Genomic DNA, 14,887 nt, shown 5'->3' with positions numbered 1-14,887 from the left:
AAAAATCGAATTACCTCCTGTTGACTAAATTTTCTAAGTGTTATGTAATAGCCTGGGGCAATATAATATATCTCTTTCATGCCCTAGTAGTAGTGGCCTAGCATGGAATTTTACTGATACAAAACATGACTTTTTAGATATTATCAAATTTACTTCAATCTATAAATATTTGCTTTATTCCAAATAATCACCATCCTCACTTCTTAACTACAGTAAGTTGTAATATCATCACTCTCACTGACATTCAAAGTGGCCGGAAGCGATAAAGTGTGGTTGCATGTACATGTACATGTATAGTCATCTTCTTTGTGTATAGTTCAAAAATTGCATTCATATGTAGAGGACAACATAGATGATATTATTTGACAAACTTGTTTCTGTCTTCCCTGGTACTGTAATGATTTGATTTACTCGGAATTTTACGGTATGTGAAACTCTAAAAATCGAATTACCTCACTCGTATCACTCGTATGATTACAGACCGAATTGGACTCCACTCAGTCCTATTACCATTATTTATTAAAGTTTTGTTTTAAACAATCGGTTGTTTCTTCAAAAATTAAATAAGTGCCCTGTCCCCGGGGGGACAGGGTATGTGCCGCTGTTGGGTATGTGCCGCTGGCCTCTCAGAACCCCTACCCCATTATAGTCTTATTCTATGGCCAATTATAGACCCCATCTTAGTCACTTTTGGGTAAATATAATTTTTACAACCCCAACTTAGTCACTTTCTGGGAGCTGTTTGTCAAATATTGAACAACAGCAATAAATACGGTAACATTTTTTTCGGCGAATATTTCCGTTCATAAATCACAACTTGTCAGATTTTCGTACTCTCAAAATCCCGGAAAAGTGTGACCCCATTCTAGTCACCCTATAAAAAATGCTTGAAATGGCGACCCCATTATAGTCAGTCCAGTCGTAAAAATGCGACCCCATCCAGCGGCACATCCCCATTAGCCCATTTATAGGAAGTGCCCCCCCCCCCCCGGGGCCCTGTCTCAAATAAGTACCCTCAGCTCCCTTGAGGTGCCAAAAGTAACTAAGCGCCCCAGGCACTAATTAAAATTGAATCATGATGGTAGTTGCAGGAGTTGCAACAACAGGTTTTTTCCTACAATTTACAGACTTATCAAACCTACCCCTGTGAAACGTAGATTAGTTTGAATGTACATGTAGTGATAAGGACTTATCAGAACCAGAGGGAGAACCTAGATATCATTATTTATTTCACAGATGAGATCCAAACTGTTTATCTTTCCAAGCTAATATCTTTCCTGGTTATTGCCATCTGATTAAAATATTAATTCTTAATTCTGATTGCATATAAACCAAGATCATCTAGTTGATGATTTGACCTGTTTGCTTTGACAATGTATTAACATAGTAGGGAGAAATTAGACATTGAGAAAATTTTGTTTTGTTCTGCAAAGTCTCTAATTTGCTATGCTCTGCCAAGTCCCTAGTGGACTTACTGTATAAATAACCCAGATTTGAAAACAAGGCAAGTTAACTTCACAGGGCGTAACGAAAACCGAAGTGCTATTTGTTTTCTTAAGTATTTTGTGTTTGACTTGAAGATGGAAATATTGACTTTGGCAGAATTGCAACGAACGCAAAATGCGCTGATCTGTGTGGAACAGTTCCGTCGTGGTCCGCAGTTAAAAATTTAGCCGCTAAGAGAGCGCATTACAGTATGGTAAAATAAAACAGGCAAATCTGAAACATACAGTGAACTCATTCACTGCTATACTCTGACAATGATGTAACTTAAAGCTATGCTATTGTTCCTCATATAAACACAGCTGAAAGGACAATTTATGGCGTAGAAAAGCTAAAATAAACAGGGTCAAATTAGAGGTCACGTTTCAGAAAAAACAGTCTCGACAGTCTCGAAAGACATTAAATAAAACATTTGCAAGAATCCAAGCTATATGCAGTGAAATCAGTATTTTGAATTTAAATCAAATCGGCGAGCGGAAAGTGCAAGCTAACTTGATGGAAAAGCTAAATGAAAAAAAGAGCTTATATTTCGAACGTAACGTATAAAGCATACGCTAATGCCTTTTATCGTTCTTGTCTGCAAGTTTGGCGACCTCAAAAGCTGTTATAGCGTAACAAAGGATCAGCTTGTTGATTTCGGTAGAAAAGACCTAAAACCGGAGCGCTTATGATCAGAAAGAATTGAGATAAACTGGGAAATTTCTCCACGCTGTCAGTGCGTTTATGTGACAAATTCCGAGCACGTTTTAGGGAATTCGCTCTCGAAGGAGAAAAGAACGTGCAAATTGACGGTCCTTTTCAACAAATCAAGTACAACGACAGATCATGCAATACAAGACATATCACATACCTGAACAGGCCACAGCAAAGATCCCGAGGAAAAGCAAAGGCCATAAAACCTTCGTCATCTTGCACGAAGTAGCCTCACTTCGAAAAGCAGCACTTTATAAAAGTGCAGGGTTTTTACGATAAACCCGCGCATTTCCGGTTGTCAATCATTTCGATGCTTTACGCTCGTGTTTAATTGGCTTATCAAAGCTCTCAAGGGATTTCTTTACTGTGAAAATTAAGGCGGGGCTCTTTGTGAAAAAAAATTGCGACATAGAAAAACATTTATTGTTTTTACTGCAGACCAACAATGAAAGCAAATCGAACGCCTTTTGTTCCTTTTGTTTACAAAATGTTATCAGGCAAAGCAATGTTTTAAAGCACTTTGTAAGGTTTTGAATAAATGGTGCAAAAACATGCGAGGGTTTTACCGGAAATAGATCTTATGCTCGCAGTTAATAATCAATTTAATAACGGTATTTTCATAATATATTTCAGCAAAGTTGTCAAAGTTAAAAGTTTTTCTTACGAATATTTTCAAACCCACGCAAAGAAAACCGCAAAATAGTAGGACAGATTGGATTAAAAAAAATAACTTTAACTCTTCGTGTGTGATGTCCGTATAACAAATAATATGTCCGACGAGACAAAATTAAAAGCATAGTTTTCGTTTTGTAGTGTCCGATCTTGTCCGATTTTAGTGCAGGGCCCTGGGCGAGGTGAGTGACGTAAATGTTAACACATACACACAGACATCCATAAGAATCGCGTACAAAATTTAAAGTTAAAACGTGATTAATAATTCGAGATTAAATCAATACAACGTCCATTCCGTTGTAGTGATGAGTTGCTTCTACGATTTGTTTTTAATGTTTATTCGTTTTTACTTGTCTTTATTTCATGTTATTTCCTTGATTTCCTTTTGTTATTTCCGTTCATGGCGCTGAAACATTTAAATCAGTGTCAAGAGGTGTTAGGAACCGCCCTACCGGGGTGGGGAAATGGAGTATGTAAATTCTAGTGCGTTCCGATCGGACGCTTCAGTACCTGGTACCGTTATCCTAATTCGATTGTTTTCTTCTCGATAAATTCAGAGTCCAAAATATCCTGTTTTCTAAAACCTTTTGTCAGACCTAATGTTGCCTATCTTTTTTTTTTTGGAGCACTCCTAGCCTGAATTTTAGACATCCCTCTGTGCTCGCCTGCTGGCGAGCAGGCGAGCACAGAGGGATGTCTGAAATTCAGGCTAGAGGGAGGCTAGAGCACTCCCGGGAATGCGGAATACTCTCCAGGCATTCATCAGGAGCAGAACTCTCGCAGGTTGCTGTGGTCGGTTCGATCATGCAGCTAGTCTCGCAATTTTGTTGTAAAACAAGTGCCGGCACGAATCGTTGTCAGCGTAAGAGCGCTTTTAATATTGCGGTCGGAGAAACCCTGATCCACTTCCGATATAAAGTCAGATTGACATATACAAGTGGTGTTTAATAGTTGGTTTAAGTTTTTCTAAGTACCATCTCTACCCCCTCACATGCACTGAAAGGATTTGATTTGATCGAGCATGTCATTCCTCAGTTATCCTGCTCCCAGATGTTTTCTTCTCTTTAAAAGGTTTGAGCCGCAAAGCTCGCTCGCCTCGACTGTCGCGATCAGAAGAAGAAAAGAAGAACTGAACTTGGGACCTCTATATGGGACAGACCAAGAAAGCAAATCGAACGCCTGTTGTTCTGTTTGTTTACAAAAGCAATTAATGTTTAAAGTACTTTGTTAAAGTTTAAAAAGACAGGACCGTTAAGGGTTTAACAGAAAAAAGATTTTATGCTCGCAGTGTAATTTTCTATTTCAATAAATACAACTTTATTTTTCACATTTTTATTGTAAGATAGCTGTGTGTTGGTAGGTAGATTCTTTAGTATATAGGTTACGTAATCACGTTTAATAGTTTGATCGAGTGATCAAAAACGGAAATGCCGTCAAATGACAACACCTATAAACTGACAAATCTAGCGTGATTACGTAACCAATATACCAACGAGTAGGAGTTGTCATTCGACGATATTTCCGTTTTTGATCACCCGATTTGTGTTATATTAGACCCATGTTTTAAAATATTCCCGGGGTATCCAATCGAACGAAATCCAACTAAAATTCAATCGAACTCAATCGAACACCAATCGTTCGATTGGGTTTGATAATCGAACATCTGATTTGTTGTGAGTTCGATAACTTGAATTGAACGTAGGTTTTAATATAATTTTGATATTCACCCTTTTGTTTACTTATCAAACCTCTCAAGGGATTTTTTACTGTGAAAACAAAGGCGGGCCCTTATTTATGGGGTGAGAAAAAGAAATTGCGCGATATACCTGTTATCAGGCGAACTGAGTAAAAAAGATAGGAGGGTTTAACCGGAAATAGATTTTATGCTCGCAGGTTAATTTTATGTTTCAATATAACATTATTACAGCAAAGTTATAGTTACAAATACTTCAAACCCACGCAATGGAAAACCAACCAATCACAGCGCAGCAGCGTGCTTTATAAGTTCACGCACAACCAGTCGACCTTATCGCCTGATGAAGACTAGCAGTGTGCAGTCGAAACGTCGCGATCTACATCACAAGTGACACTACGTCGTGAGACAAACGAAAAATACTTTATTATTATTGTATTCTACCACGATGATTAACCACAACATTTTTTACGATATTAGCAAAGTTATAGTTACAAATACTTTCAAACCCACGCAATGGAAAACCCCAAAATAGTAGGACAAATTGGATTTTAAAGAAAGACTTAACTCTTCGTATGTGATGTCTATGTATCAAAGATAATATTGTTAAAACAATAAAAAGGCACACAGGCACACACAAAAATCGCACAACACTAATCAGCTCATAACGGTCTTCCAATGGAAGGACACAATGCTCATTTTCCTTACGGTAGATTAGGTTGTAGTGATGACTTGCCCCTGCGAATTGTTTTAACTAATTTGTTTTTGCTTGGCTTTATTTCATGTTTTTTCCTTGATTTTCTTTTATTTGTTTTCGTTTATTACGTTGAAATCAGGGTCAAAAGGTGTTAGGTATAGTCCTAACGGGGTGGTGAGTGGATTAAAAAGGAGATACGGAATCGTTATTTTCCTTATTTTCCTTATCGTTATTTTCCTTATATTATAGTACTGGCCCTGAAGAAGACTAGCTCTGCTAGTTGAAATATTGGCCAATAAATCTTGCCCTCCTGCCGTTGTACCAGCCTTGCAATCAATTTGGTTGTATCATTTTGCTATACCCTTTTCAAGAACTGTTTTGATTGACTCTCTCTCTCTCTCTCTCTCTCTCTCTCTCTCTTTTAGCTTTAAGCTACTTGGCTATGCATGTCTAGCCTTAACTCGGCTCTCAGAATGTGGAGATACCACGAGCAAAAAAAAAAAAAAGCGAGGGGAATTTTTACCTCACAACCTCGAACAATGAGGCGAACGACAGAATCCCCGCAGTAAGCGGTATTGCTCCGAGAAAGGAGTGAGCTAAAGCGATTGAGCTCGGAGAATCATACACGCAGTTTAGCCAGAACCTCCTTTTATTAAAGCATGTGCACAGCTAAGAGGCTGCTTAAGAGCCTTAAATCCTCCACACAAGATACTCGTGGACTGGAAGCTACGCGTATACGGCTAGAGCTGCGGCTAGTACAGTCTGGAACAAGCTAGCCTGTTTTAGGCTCTTGGTAGTTCGTCCCCCTCGTTTTTTTTCTCGCTCGCCCGCTTTTTTCGCTCTCCAGCCACAAACCATGAGTCTGGAACAGGCTATAGGAACAAGTCAAATCCCTTTTTCTCCACAACGAGGCATAAGCATGTAATGTAATATAATTTCTTGTAGTGGCGATTTAAATACGTACTCTGTTTTAGAACAAAAAGTGCAAAACCTATAACCGTATATACCCATTTGTGTGGCTCTTTCTATACAGACAGGAGCCCATGGGCTCCTGATGCAACTATACACCCTACCAGGATTGAAGAATACCCTCAAAGCATCGATTAGGCGCAAAAGGCGCGCAGTTTGTGTTAGTCAGTTTCAGATACTTGTCAGTTTAACAATTTTGTTATACCACTCGTTGCAGCATTATAACCGCAATATTAAAAGCTCTGTTACAGCGCTTTTAATATTGCGGTCGTAGCAACACTGACCACTCCCGATTAAACGCGCTCTACTATAAAGTCAGATTGCTGCATATAAGCATGTTTAAGTGGTGTTAATCGATGTTTAAACTCTTAAATAATTCTCTAACCTCAAACGTGCACTGGAAGGATTTTATCGCACATGTCATTCCTCATCAGTTATCCTAGTCCTAGATGTTTTTTTTCTCATCACTAAATCATGTTTGAGCCGCACACTTCGCTTGCTTCGACAGCCTCGACGACTTTTTCGTGTCAGTAGAAGAAAGAAAGAAAGAAAAAAAACCTCTGGAAAGGCTGGAAAGGGTATATCATTTCGATGCTTTACGTCAAAATTTAGGCGGGGCCCAGGATTATGCGGGGAGAAAAAGCATATTAACATAGAAAAGCATTTCTTTTTGCTACAGTCAAACAAAGGAAGCAGTTCGAACGTCTCTTTTCTCTCTTTTTGTTTATAAAAATGTTATCAGGCAAAGCAATGCAGTTTAAAATGATAGCAGGGTTTAACCTGAAATAGATTTTATGCTTGCAGTTTAATTTTCTATTTCAATTAAGATAATTTTTCACGTTGTTAATGCGGTAAGATAGCTATGTGTTGATATGAAAATTCCTTGGTATGTAGGTTACGTAAGCACTCATTCGAACGTATCCCCGTTTTTGACTACGTACTTGAAACTTTACTGACTTTAGTAAACTTTGTGTTATGTCCTGCCCATAATCAATAAACAAGATGCCCTCCCAAAACGTCTGGTTTTCCTTCTTGTACTAAGTTAGAAATTTTTTTTCGTTTCATTGCAGAGTGACTAGACAACAACGGTACCGGTATTTTCATAATACACATTACAGCAAAGTTATACTTGCGAATATTTTCAAACCCACGCAGGAGAAAACCGCAAAATAGTAGGGCAAATTGGATTAAAAACAGGTTAAACTCTTCGTGTGCGATGTCTATGTAACAATGATGTTATGTCTGACTTGACGTCAATAAAAACACACACGTACACAGGCAAATAAAAGAATCCCGCATAAGCGCTGGAACTTTTTCATCAATCGAAAACTTTGGCCTGGAAACCAAGCTCATTCTCTTCACGGCAGGTCAGCAGTTATAGTGATGAGTTGCCTCTACATTTTTTACTTGTCTTTATTTCATTCTTTCATTTTCTTTTTTGTTATAATTATTTTCGATCATGGTGTCGAAATCGGTGTCAAGAGGTGTCGGGAACCGCCCTTTTGTTTAAGTGCGGCAAGGAAAGGGGAATGTAAACTCCAGTGCTTGCCGAGCGAGGTATGCAAAAGTGAGATAAACAATGAGATTAGGCGGAAAATTTGTAATTTTTGTAGTGTTATGTAGTGTTACTAGTGTGTAAGCGTGTATTATAAAGCAAAAAAAAACCTGTATAGTAGTAGTAAAAAACTGTAGTTTATAGAAGTATTGTATAGTAAGTAGTGTAGTATAAGTATTGTTTTTGTAAGTAGTATTGTAACTAGCGTATGTTTTTGTTTTGTAAGTAGTGTTTTTTGTGTGTGTTGCAATAAAAAAAAAATAAAATAAATAAAAAAACAACGAGATACAGAAACTAAAATCTTTTGATTCAAATTTTTCGGGATATTTTTCGAGACCAAAATATATGATTTTCATTACCTTTTTTCAGACAGGCATAATACATCCAATTTCAGAACTAACGCGGCCAGCTTGCCTCCCACGCAGACCGTTCTTTTGGATTGTCATAAAAAATGTCTTAAAGAAATCGAAAGCGATATTTCTTCACAACCTCAGAGCCTGTAGTAAGAAGCGTAGCCTAATTCGCAGACGGTTGGAGAAAGAAACGAAAGCCGTACGTCAAGGCGAGAGGCCTCTGACTGTCTGAAAATCAGGCTACGCGATATGCGCTGTCTGTCTGTTTCAAACCAAAAGGTTTAAAAAGGTTTTCCAAACAAGATACGTGTTTGAGCCGAGGCTTGGACAACCTAGAACATGCTACACCTTTTTTCTCCTCAACGAAGCATAAGCATGTACGCTCTCGTAGCAGACAAAAAGTGCAGAACCTATTATATAACCATATAGGCTCGATTATTATTTGCGATTCCCAGACCCAGTGACCCAAATCTAATTTTCCCAATTATAAAATTGCCCAAATCCCAAATCCCTTCAGGCGTCTTGACAAACAATAAAATTCACAACGTGATAAAAGCGACACAGCGACGGTAATGGACGATAAAACTTAAGTATCTTTTATAGATATTACAGAATACCCCTACTCGGTACCCTGGAAGTGACTGGAGTCGAAAAAATCTTAACGGCCCAAAATTGCTGTCTCCACAGAAGGGCCCTTCTAATGTCAAATGGTGGCGCATTCCATAGTTTCGGTGCAGCACAGGTAAAGCTTTTGATTAAAAACGCGGATAACTGAGTAAAAGTTTATCTCTAAAGTTCCTTAGATTACATTTGGATGGGGGCCTAAGAGAAATAAGAGATGATAAGTAGCAGTGTGAATAAGGTGTAAGAAATGGAGAGGATTGATTAATAGCGCTACCAATAGCAACTTATTTCGTGGAATTCTTTTCTTACTATTGACAATAAAATAGTTTTGTTGCTATTGTTAAGTTGTTGTTCTTGTTGTTGACTCGTTCACGTGATAGAGATCTGTAAAGGACCCCAAAGTTCCTAAAGTAAACATCAAAACAAACCTGTCATCCTTTTGCAGACCAGGGCGATGTCATTGTACATGGCTGCTACTGGGGTTTGCACTGAGCCCGCTGGAGTTTCCCTTTAGCCAATTATGTTGATGACTCACAATTGAAGGTCTCATCACTGTTAGAGGTCTCTATTTTAGATTAACTGTTAAAAGAAAAGGCAGAGCTACTCTTTAAGTCTGGCAAAATTTAAAGGTCTTTAAAGCATTATCTTAAAAATATAGTGCAGGCTAAGCCTCGACAATTTTTGAATTAAATCCCTTTGAACGTCGTGTTCAAGAAGCTAGTGCAAGGGCTATTTCATACTTAATCCACAACTGCTTTTGACGAAATTTTTCTCTTCCTTTTAAAGAACAAAAAAAAACGAATTGCCGACACAATGTCCTTTTGAAAGGTCTTGAAAGATCGGGTAAATGGTCAAAAGGTATCCAGACGTGTCGTACCCATGGACGATTCTTACACAAACTGAAACGATTCGTACCTAACCCTCTAGTGGTGTACATTCATAAGAAAAAAAGCACGAGAATAAATTTCATTCTATATTAGCATTTCATAGAGTTTACTATATCAAACCATGACCAATATGTTTCACTTATGTCCAGGATTGAACGCAAGTATTGTTTAATGAGTACTTCATGTTTGACTGTGTTATTTGACATTTCCATATTACTTCATATTTGACAGATTTTGATGTGTTTTGGTGAACTTTTATAAATGAGGACACTTTGTGATGCCTGTCATGAGGAACGTGGATCTCATTAGCGTTCAATCCTGGACATATCTGATTTGTATAATACCTCTCTGTTTTTATTGTGACTGTTCAAAGTGTCAGCAGAAAGGCCTTTTTTGAGGAACACAGGATGTCAGCTAATGCGCTGGACGATGATTGATAGGTTCAAGAAAGCCATAATATATTTGGTAAACGCTAGAGGGCCCTTGTTGAATTCCAAAAGGCAGGCCAGGAAGACACCTGTTGAAACCCATTGAAACCAGGATGCTCTTGATGGAAAGACTTTTGCTTAAAATCAACTGGTAGACATTTGTTTAATACCAAAAGGTACTCGGTGAAAACTAAAAAGAACAGCAGACACTTGATGAGGTCCAGAAGGCGTTTGAAAATCAGGTTCACGGATAGTGATGAAACAGAGATCGTGTTCATGACCAGCATGTTGACAAAAAGGCCTTTGTTGAAAAACAAAATGTCAGCTATTGTTTTTTTTTTTGTTTTCGTGTTTTTTTTTTTTTTTTTTTTTTTTGTCAGCTATTGTGTTTGAGTATGACGAATATCGACTGGCTCAGGGAAACCAAAGTATATTTCCTGAACTCTAGAGGGCCCTTGTTGAATGCCAGAATGGACGTGGCCAAAACCAAGAGGTCCTTGATAAGACCCAAAAGGCATCTGATAATTAGAACGAACGTTGTTGAGATGAGACCAAGAAGGCATGTGAACTTGTTGAAATCCATTAAAGCCAGGATGCTCTTGATTAAAACTAGGAGGCCCTGCCTGAAGATAAGGCCTTTGCTGAAAATGAGTAGGCCTTTGCAAAACGACAGGAGGCACTTGGTGGGACCTAAAAGATTGTTCTTGAAAGCAAGAAGCCTGTTGGCTTTGTTGGACACTAACACCTCTATTATGCCTTCGGCGCAAACAACGAGATGTTTGATGTAATCTTTTAGGCCTGTAGCGAAAACCACCTTCCATGAATAACCTGGCGGGATACAGGCTATAATGTTGGAAGGCCGCAACACTTTAGGTGCCGAAATGTCCTGTAAAAATAAACGAATATTAAGTATTTTCAAAAACGATGCTACGGTTCAGCAGAGTGACATCTTCGTTTCCTTACCTGTGGCACAAATTCTTTTGCTTCCGCGTTTAAGTTGATAGAGCGTACAAGTTCACACTGACTTCGAGTTAAACCATCACTAAAACAGTATGGTGTTCTCGGCAGAGGGTCGTTCACTTGGAGGTTTTCACTTGCATCAAGGCTGCTGATTTCATTCTCGGAGCATGCTGCTGCCTCTTTTGGAGGGTTGCTGACATCGTCCTTTTGGTGGCTGGCCACATTGCTTGAGGTCTCACTATTTTAGAAGCAAATTATTCGTTTGTAACATTGACAAATAAAAGGAGCGTTAAAGTCATGGTCCTAGGATATGCCAAAATGTTGAAAGTACTGGAATCTTTAAATTCCCCAAATCTTCTTAACCCTTAATATGGAGATATGTCCAGAAATGCACGCAATGACGAAAATGACGAATTTGGCGAAATTTCGCCAAAGTCTAAGATTTGAGCGAACAAGCTCGAGAGGAGGGGTACCACGAAAGCGGCGAATTCGACGAAAACGACGAAAATGACGAATTTGACGAAATTTCGCCAAAGTCGAGAATTGAGTTTTGTATAAACAATGACATGATTATTAGCCAACAAGTTTATAGCATGAGTTGGCATGCAGTAAAACAATATAATAACGAAAAGGAAACTTACATGCCTAAGTGTTCTTATGGCTTTTGTCATTTCCATCTGCAGGTAACATAGTGTCTTGTAATGCTCTTGTTATTAATAATCTTATAATTGGAGGAGTAGAATCATTAAAGCCATCACTGCGGCCAATCCACTGACTGATGTCTAAAATATTTGCCATAGGTTGTTGATGTGAAACTATTAAAAGTGAGTCCATCACACATAGGTTTTATCACACTCCTGACTGTTGTGAATTGAGTACATGTACTCAATCTATATACAGGTTGCTCTTCAAGCTTTCTTTGTCCAACTGCGAAGAAATTTGCTACAGAATTTAGAATTTAGTCTTTTTTTAAGATGAAGAAACTCTGAAATCGCAACAGAGAAAGCAGTGAAAGCTCGAGTTTCCTCTAATGAGATGTAGTGTTACTTCCAGTTGCATTTCACGTTAATAGTTGTTTGAACTGCATGAAGCTCACATCAATTGTGTTACTGGGAAGAACGGGTATATGTGTTTCAATCTGTGTGAAAACCAAAAAGCTTGGAATGTGCCACACCAAGTCTTCACTTACTTGAGAAAACACGACAATGTTTTTAATCAACGCCGATCATCAACTCTTGGAGGCGAATACCTTACATGACATACCTACCCATGGCGTGGGGGAAACCGCTGTGTGAAACACATTGTAGTCTCAGATAGCTCAGACTACGATCTTTATAAACAGCGGATTTTTTCTATAACACAACATGCGTCATGTAAGCTTTCTAATTCCAAGATGGCGGCAAACCATCGCTTTCTTGGCGATTTCTGGTACTGAAATGGCCCTGGACTTTACTGGATTTCTTCGTTCTACACGCCTTATTTTGGAAAGGTTAAAGGCAGTAAAACAAAAGGAAAAGGGAGATTCCTTCGTACAGTCAACTGCAGCCATCACAAACACAATCTGGAATTCCATAGAGCTACATTATATCAATGATACTCAGCTCAGGACAGCAGGAAACGCTTTCTTCTCCATGTTTACCTGATCATATTTGAAGAACGAGGCATACATACATGTACTCTTTTTAGCTGTTTACTTGTCCAATGTGTCAACATGACAAGCCTGTGCAACTGGCATTCCTGATTTCGATAGAACTTCAGTATATCAATGTCTACTGAACTCAGTACAGCAGGAAATTATGCATGGATAGGAAAGATGCCTAAACCAAATGGGGTTAATTGTTTTCATTGGGACATAGATCTCATGAAGTTGGTAAGACTGCATAATTGAGTTGATTCTCATAAGTTTGCTACAGTTTGCAAATAGTATAACAGACCACAACAAAATTGTTGTTGCAATATTTTAACCTCTGTCATGTCTAAAGAACGAGGCATTCATGTATGTATGTACTTTTACAGTTGTTGATTTAAATAACATAACTTTGCTGGCTTGACGATATTATCTTCAAATTTGTCACTTTCGTCAATTTCGTTAAATGCGTCAGCACTGCATGAGTTGAGTTAAATGACATAACTTTGTTGGCTTGATGATAATTTCGTCAAATTTGTCACTTTCGCCAATGTCGTCAAATTCGTCAGCACTGCATGGGTTGAGTTAAGTGACATAACTTTGCTGTCTTGACGAATCTGACGAAATTTCGTCAAATTCGTCATTTTCGTCAAATTCGTCAGCACTGCATGGGTTGAGTTAAATGACATAACTTTGCTGTCTTGACGAATCTGACGAAATTTCGTCATATGCGTCATTTTCATCAATTTCGTCATTTTCGTCAAATTCGTCAGCACTGCATGGGTTGAGTTAAATGACATAACTTTGCTGTCTTGACGAATCTGACGAAATTTCGTCAAATTCGTCATTTTCGTCAATGTCGTCAAATTCGTCAGCACTGCATGGGTTGAGTTAAATGACATAACTTTGCTGTCTTGACGAATCTGACGAAATTTCGTCAAATTCATCATTTTCGTCAATTTCGTCATTTTCGTCAAATTCGTCAGCACTGCATGGGTTGAGTTAAATGACATAACTTTGCTGTCTTGACGAATCTGACGAAATTTCGTCAAATTCGTCAATTTCGTCATTTTCGTCAAATTCGTCAGCACTGCATGGGTTGAGTTAAATGACATAACTTTGCTGTCTTGACGAATCTGACGAAATTTCGTCAAATTCGTCATTTTCGTCAATTTCGTCATTTTCGTCAAATTCGTCAGCACTGCATGGGTTGAGTTAAATGACATAACTTTGCTGTCTTGACGAATCTGACGAAATTTCGTCATTTTCGCCAAATTCGTCAATTTCGTCATTTTCGTCGAATTCGTCAGCACTGCATGGGTTGAGTTAAATGACATAACTTTGCTGTCTTGACGAATCTGACGAAATTTCGTCATTTTCGCCAAATTCGTCATTTTCGTCAATGTCGTCAAATTCGTCAGCACTGCATGGGTTGAGTTAAATGACATAACTTTGCTGTCTTGACGAATCTGACGAAATTTCGTCAAATTCGTCATTTTCGTCAATTTCGTCATTTTCGTCAAATTCGTCAGCACTGCATGGGTTGAGTTAAATGACATAACTTTGCTGTCTTGACGAATCTGACGAAATTTCGTCATTTTCGCCAAATTCGTCAATTTCGTCATTTTCGTCGAATTCGTCAGCACTGCATGGGTTGAGTTAAATGACATAACTTTGCTGTCTTGACGAATTTGACGAAATTTCGTCAAACGGCGAATTTGGCGAAATTTCGCCAAATTCGTCATTTTCGTCGTTGCGTGCATTTCTGGACATAAGTGTTAATATGCTGAAATCACACGTTTTTAACCGTTAAATTGTTTTTTTTTTTTTTGGCGTTACGGTGCTAAATTTCTCTAAACTTTGCTAGAAATGCACTTTCTGACACTGCAGTAAGTTTTTGATGAAATCTTTATGTAACAATGTACAATATTTTACTTTGGCGCATGCATATTTTACTTTTGGCGCATCAAGTACGGGTATACTAGCCTGTTTTATCACCAATTTACACCAAAAAACGGATCACGTTTTTTCGATTAGCTCTGTCGGAATGCAGTCAATATTCAAGATGGACAGTCCTTTGGAAAGATCTATCCACCCGTTGCACATCACAAAAATGTGATGACGTGTAAATTAGTGACGTCACAAGTGGTTGAATGGCGATTCCTCCAAAACCCGGAAAAATCCGGGCTTAGCACGATAAGCGTTAATAGTGCAAGCAAATCCTCA

General features: G+C 38.4%; 1 protein-coding gene and 1 long non-coding RNA gene across 6 annotated transcripts in view; one reads left to right on the top strand and one right to left on the bottom strand.

Moving 5' to 3' along the window:
* LOC144650780 (uncharacterized) overlaps nucleotides 1-14,887 on the top strand; it is a 207,753-nt gene that overhangs the window by 66,036 nt on the left and 126,830 nt on the right. The gene's annotated exons all lie outside the window — the stretch shown is intronic.
* Nucleotides 1-14,887, bottom strand: part of LOC144650724 (uncharacterized) — a 77,639-nt gene that overhangs the window by 62,338 nt on the left and 414 nt on the right. For 4 of the 5 annotated variants that reach the window (XM_078510462.1, XM_078510465.1, XM_078510464.1 and 1 more), the window contains exon 1: nucleotides 2,354-2,442. In XM_078510462.1, coding sequence (XP_078366588.1) covers nucleotides 2,354-2,411 — 58 coding nt within the window. In that variant the 5' untranslated portion in view covers nucleotides 2,412-2,442. Of the gene's footprint in view, nucleotides 1-2,353; nucleotides 2,443-9,187; nucleotides 9,339-9,990; nucleotides 10,961-11,037; nucleotides 11,273-14,887 lie in introns of those variants that run through there. The other variant, XM_078510463.1, reaches the window with a different exon arrangement.

Source organism: Oculina patagonica, chromosome 4 (assembly GCF_052425735.1).
Source record: "Oculina patagonica isolate OP01 chromosome 4, crgOcupat, whole genome shotgun sequence".
NCBI classification, from domain to species: Eukaryota; Metazoa; Cnidaria; class Anthozoa; order Scleractinia; family Oculinidae; genus Oculina; species Oculina patagonica.
This window is presented reverse-complemented; position numbering and strand designations above follow the sequence as displayed.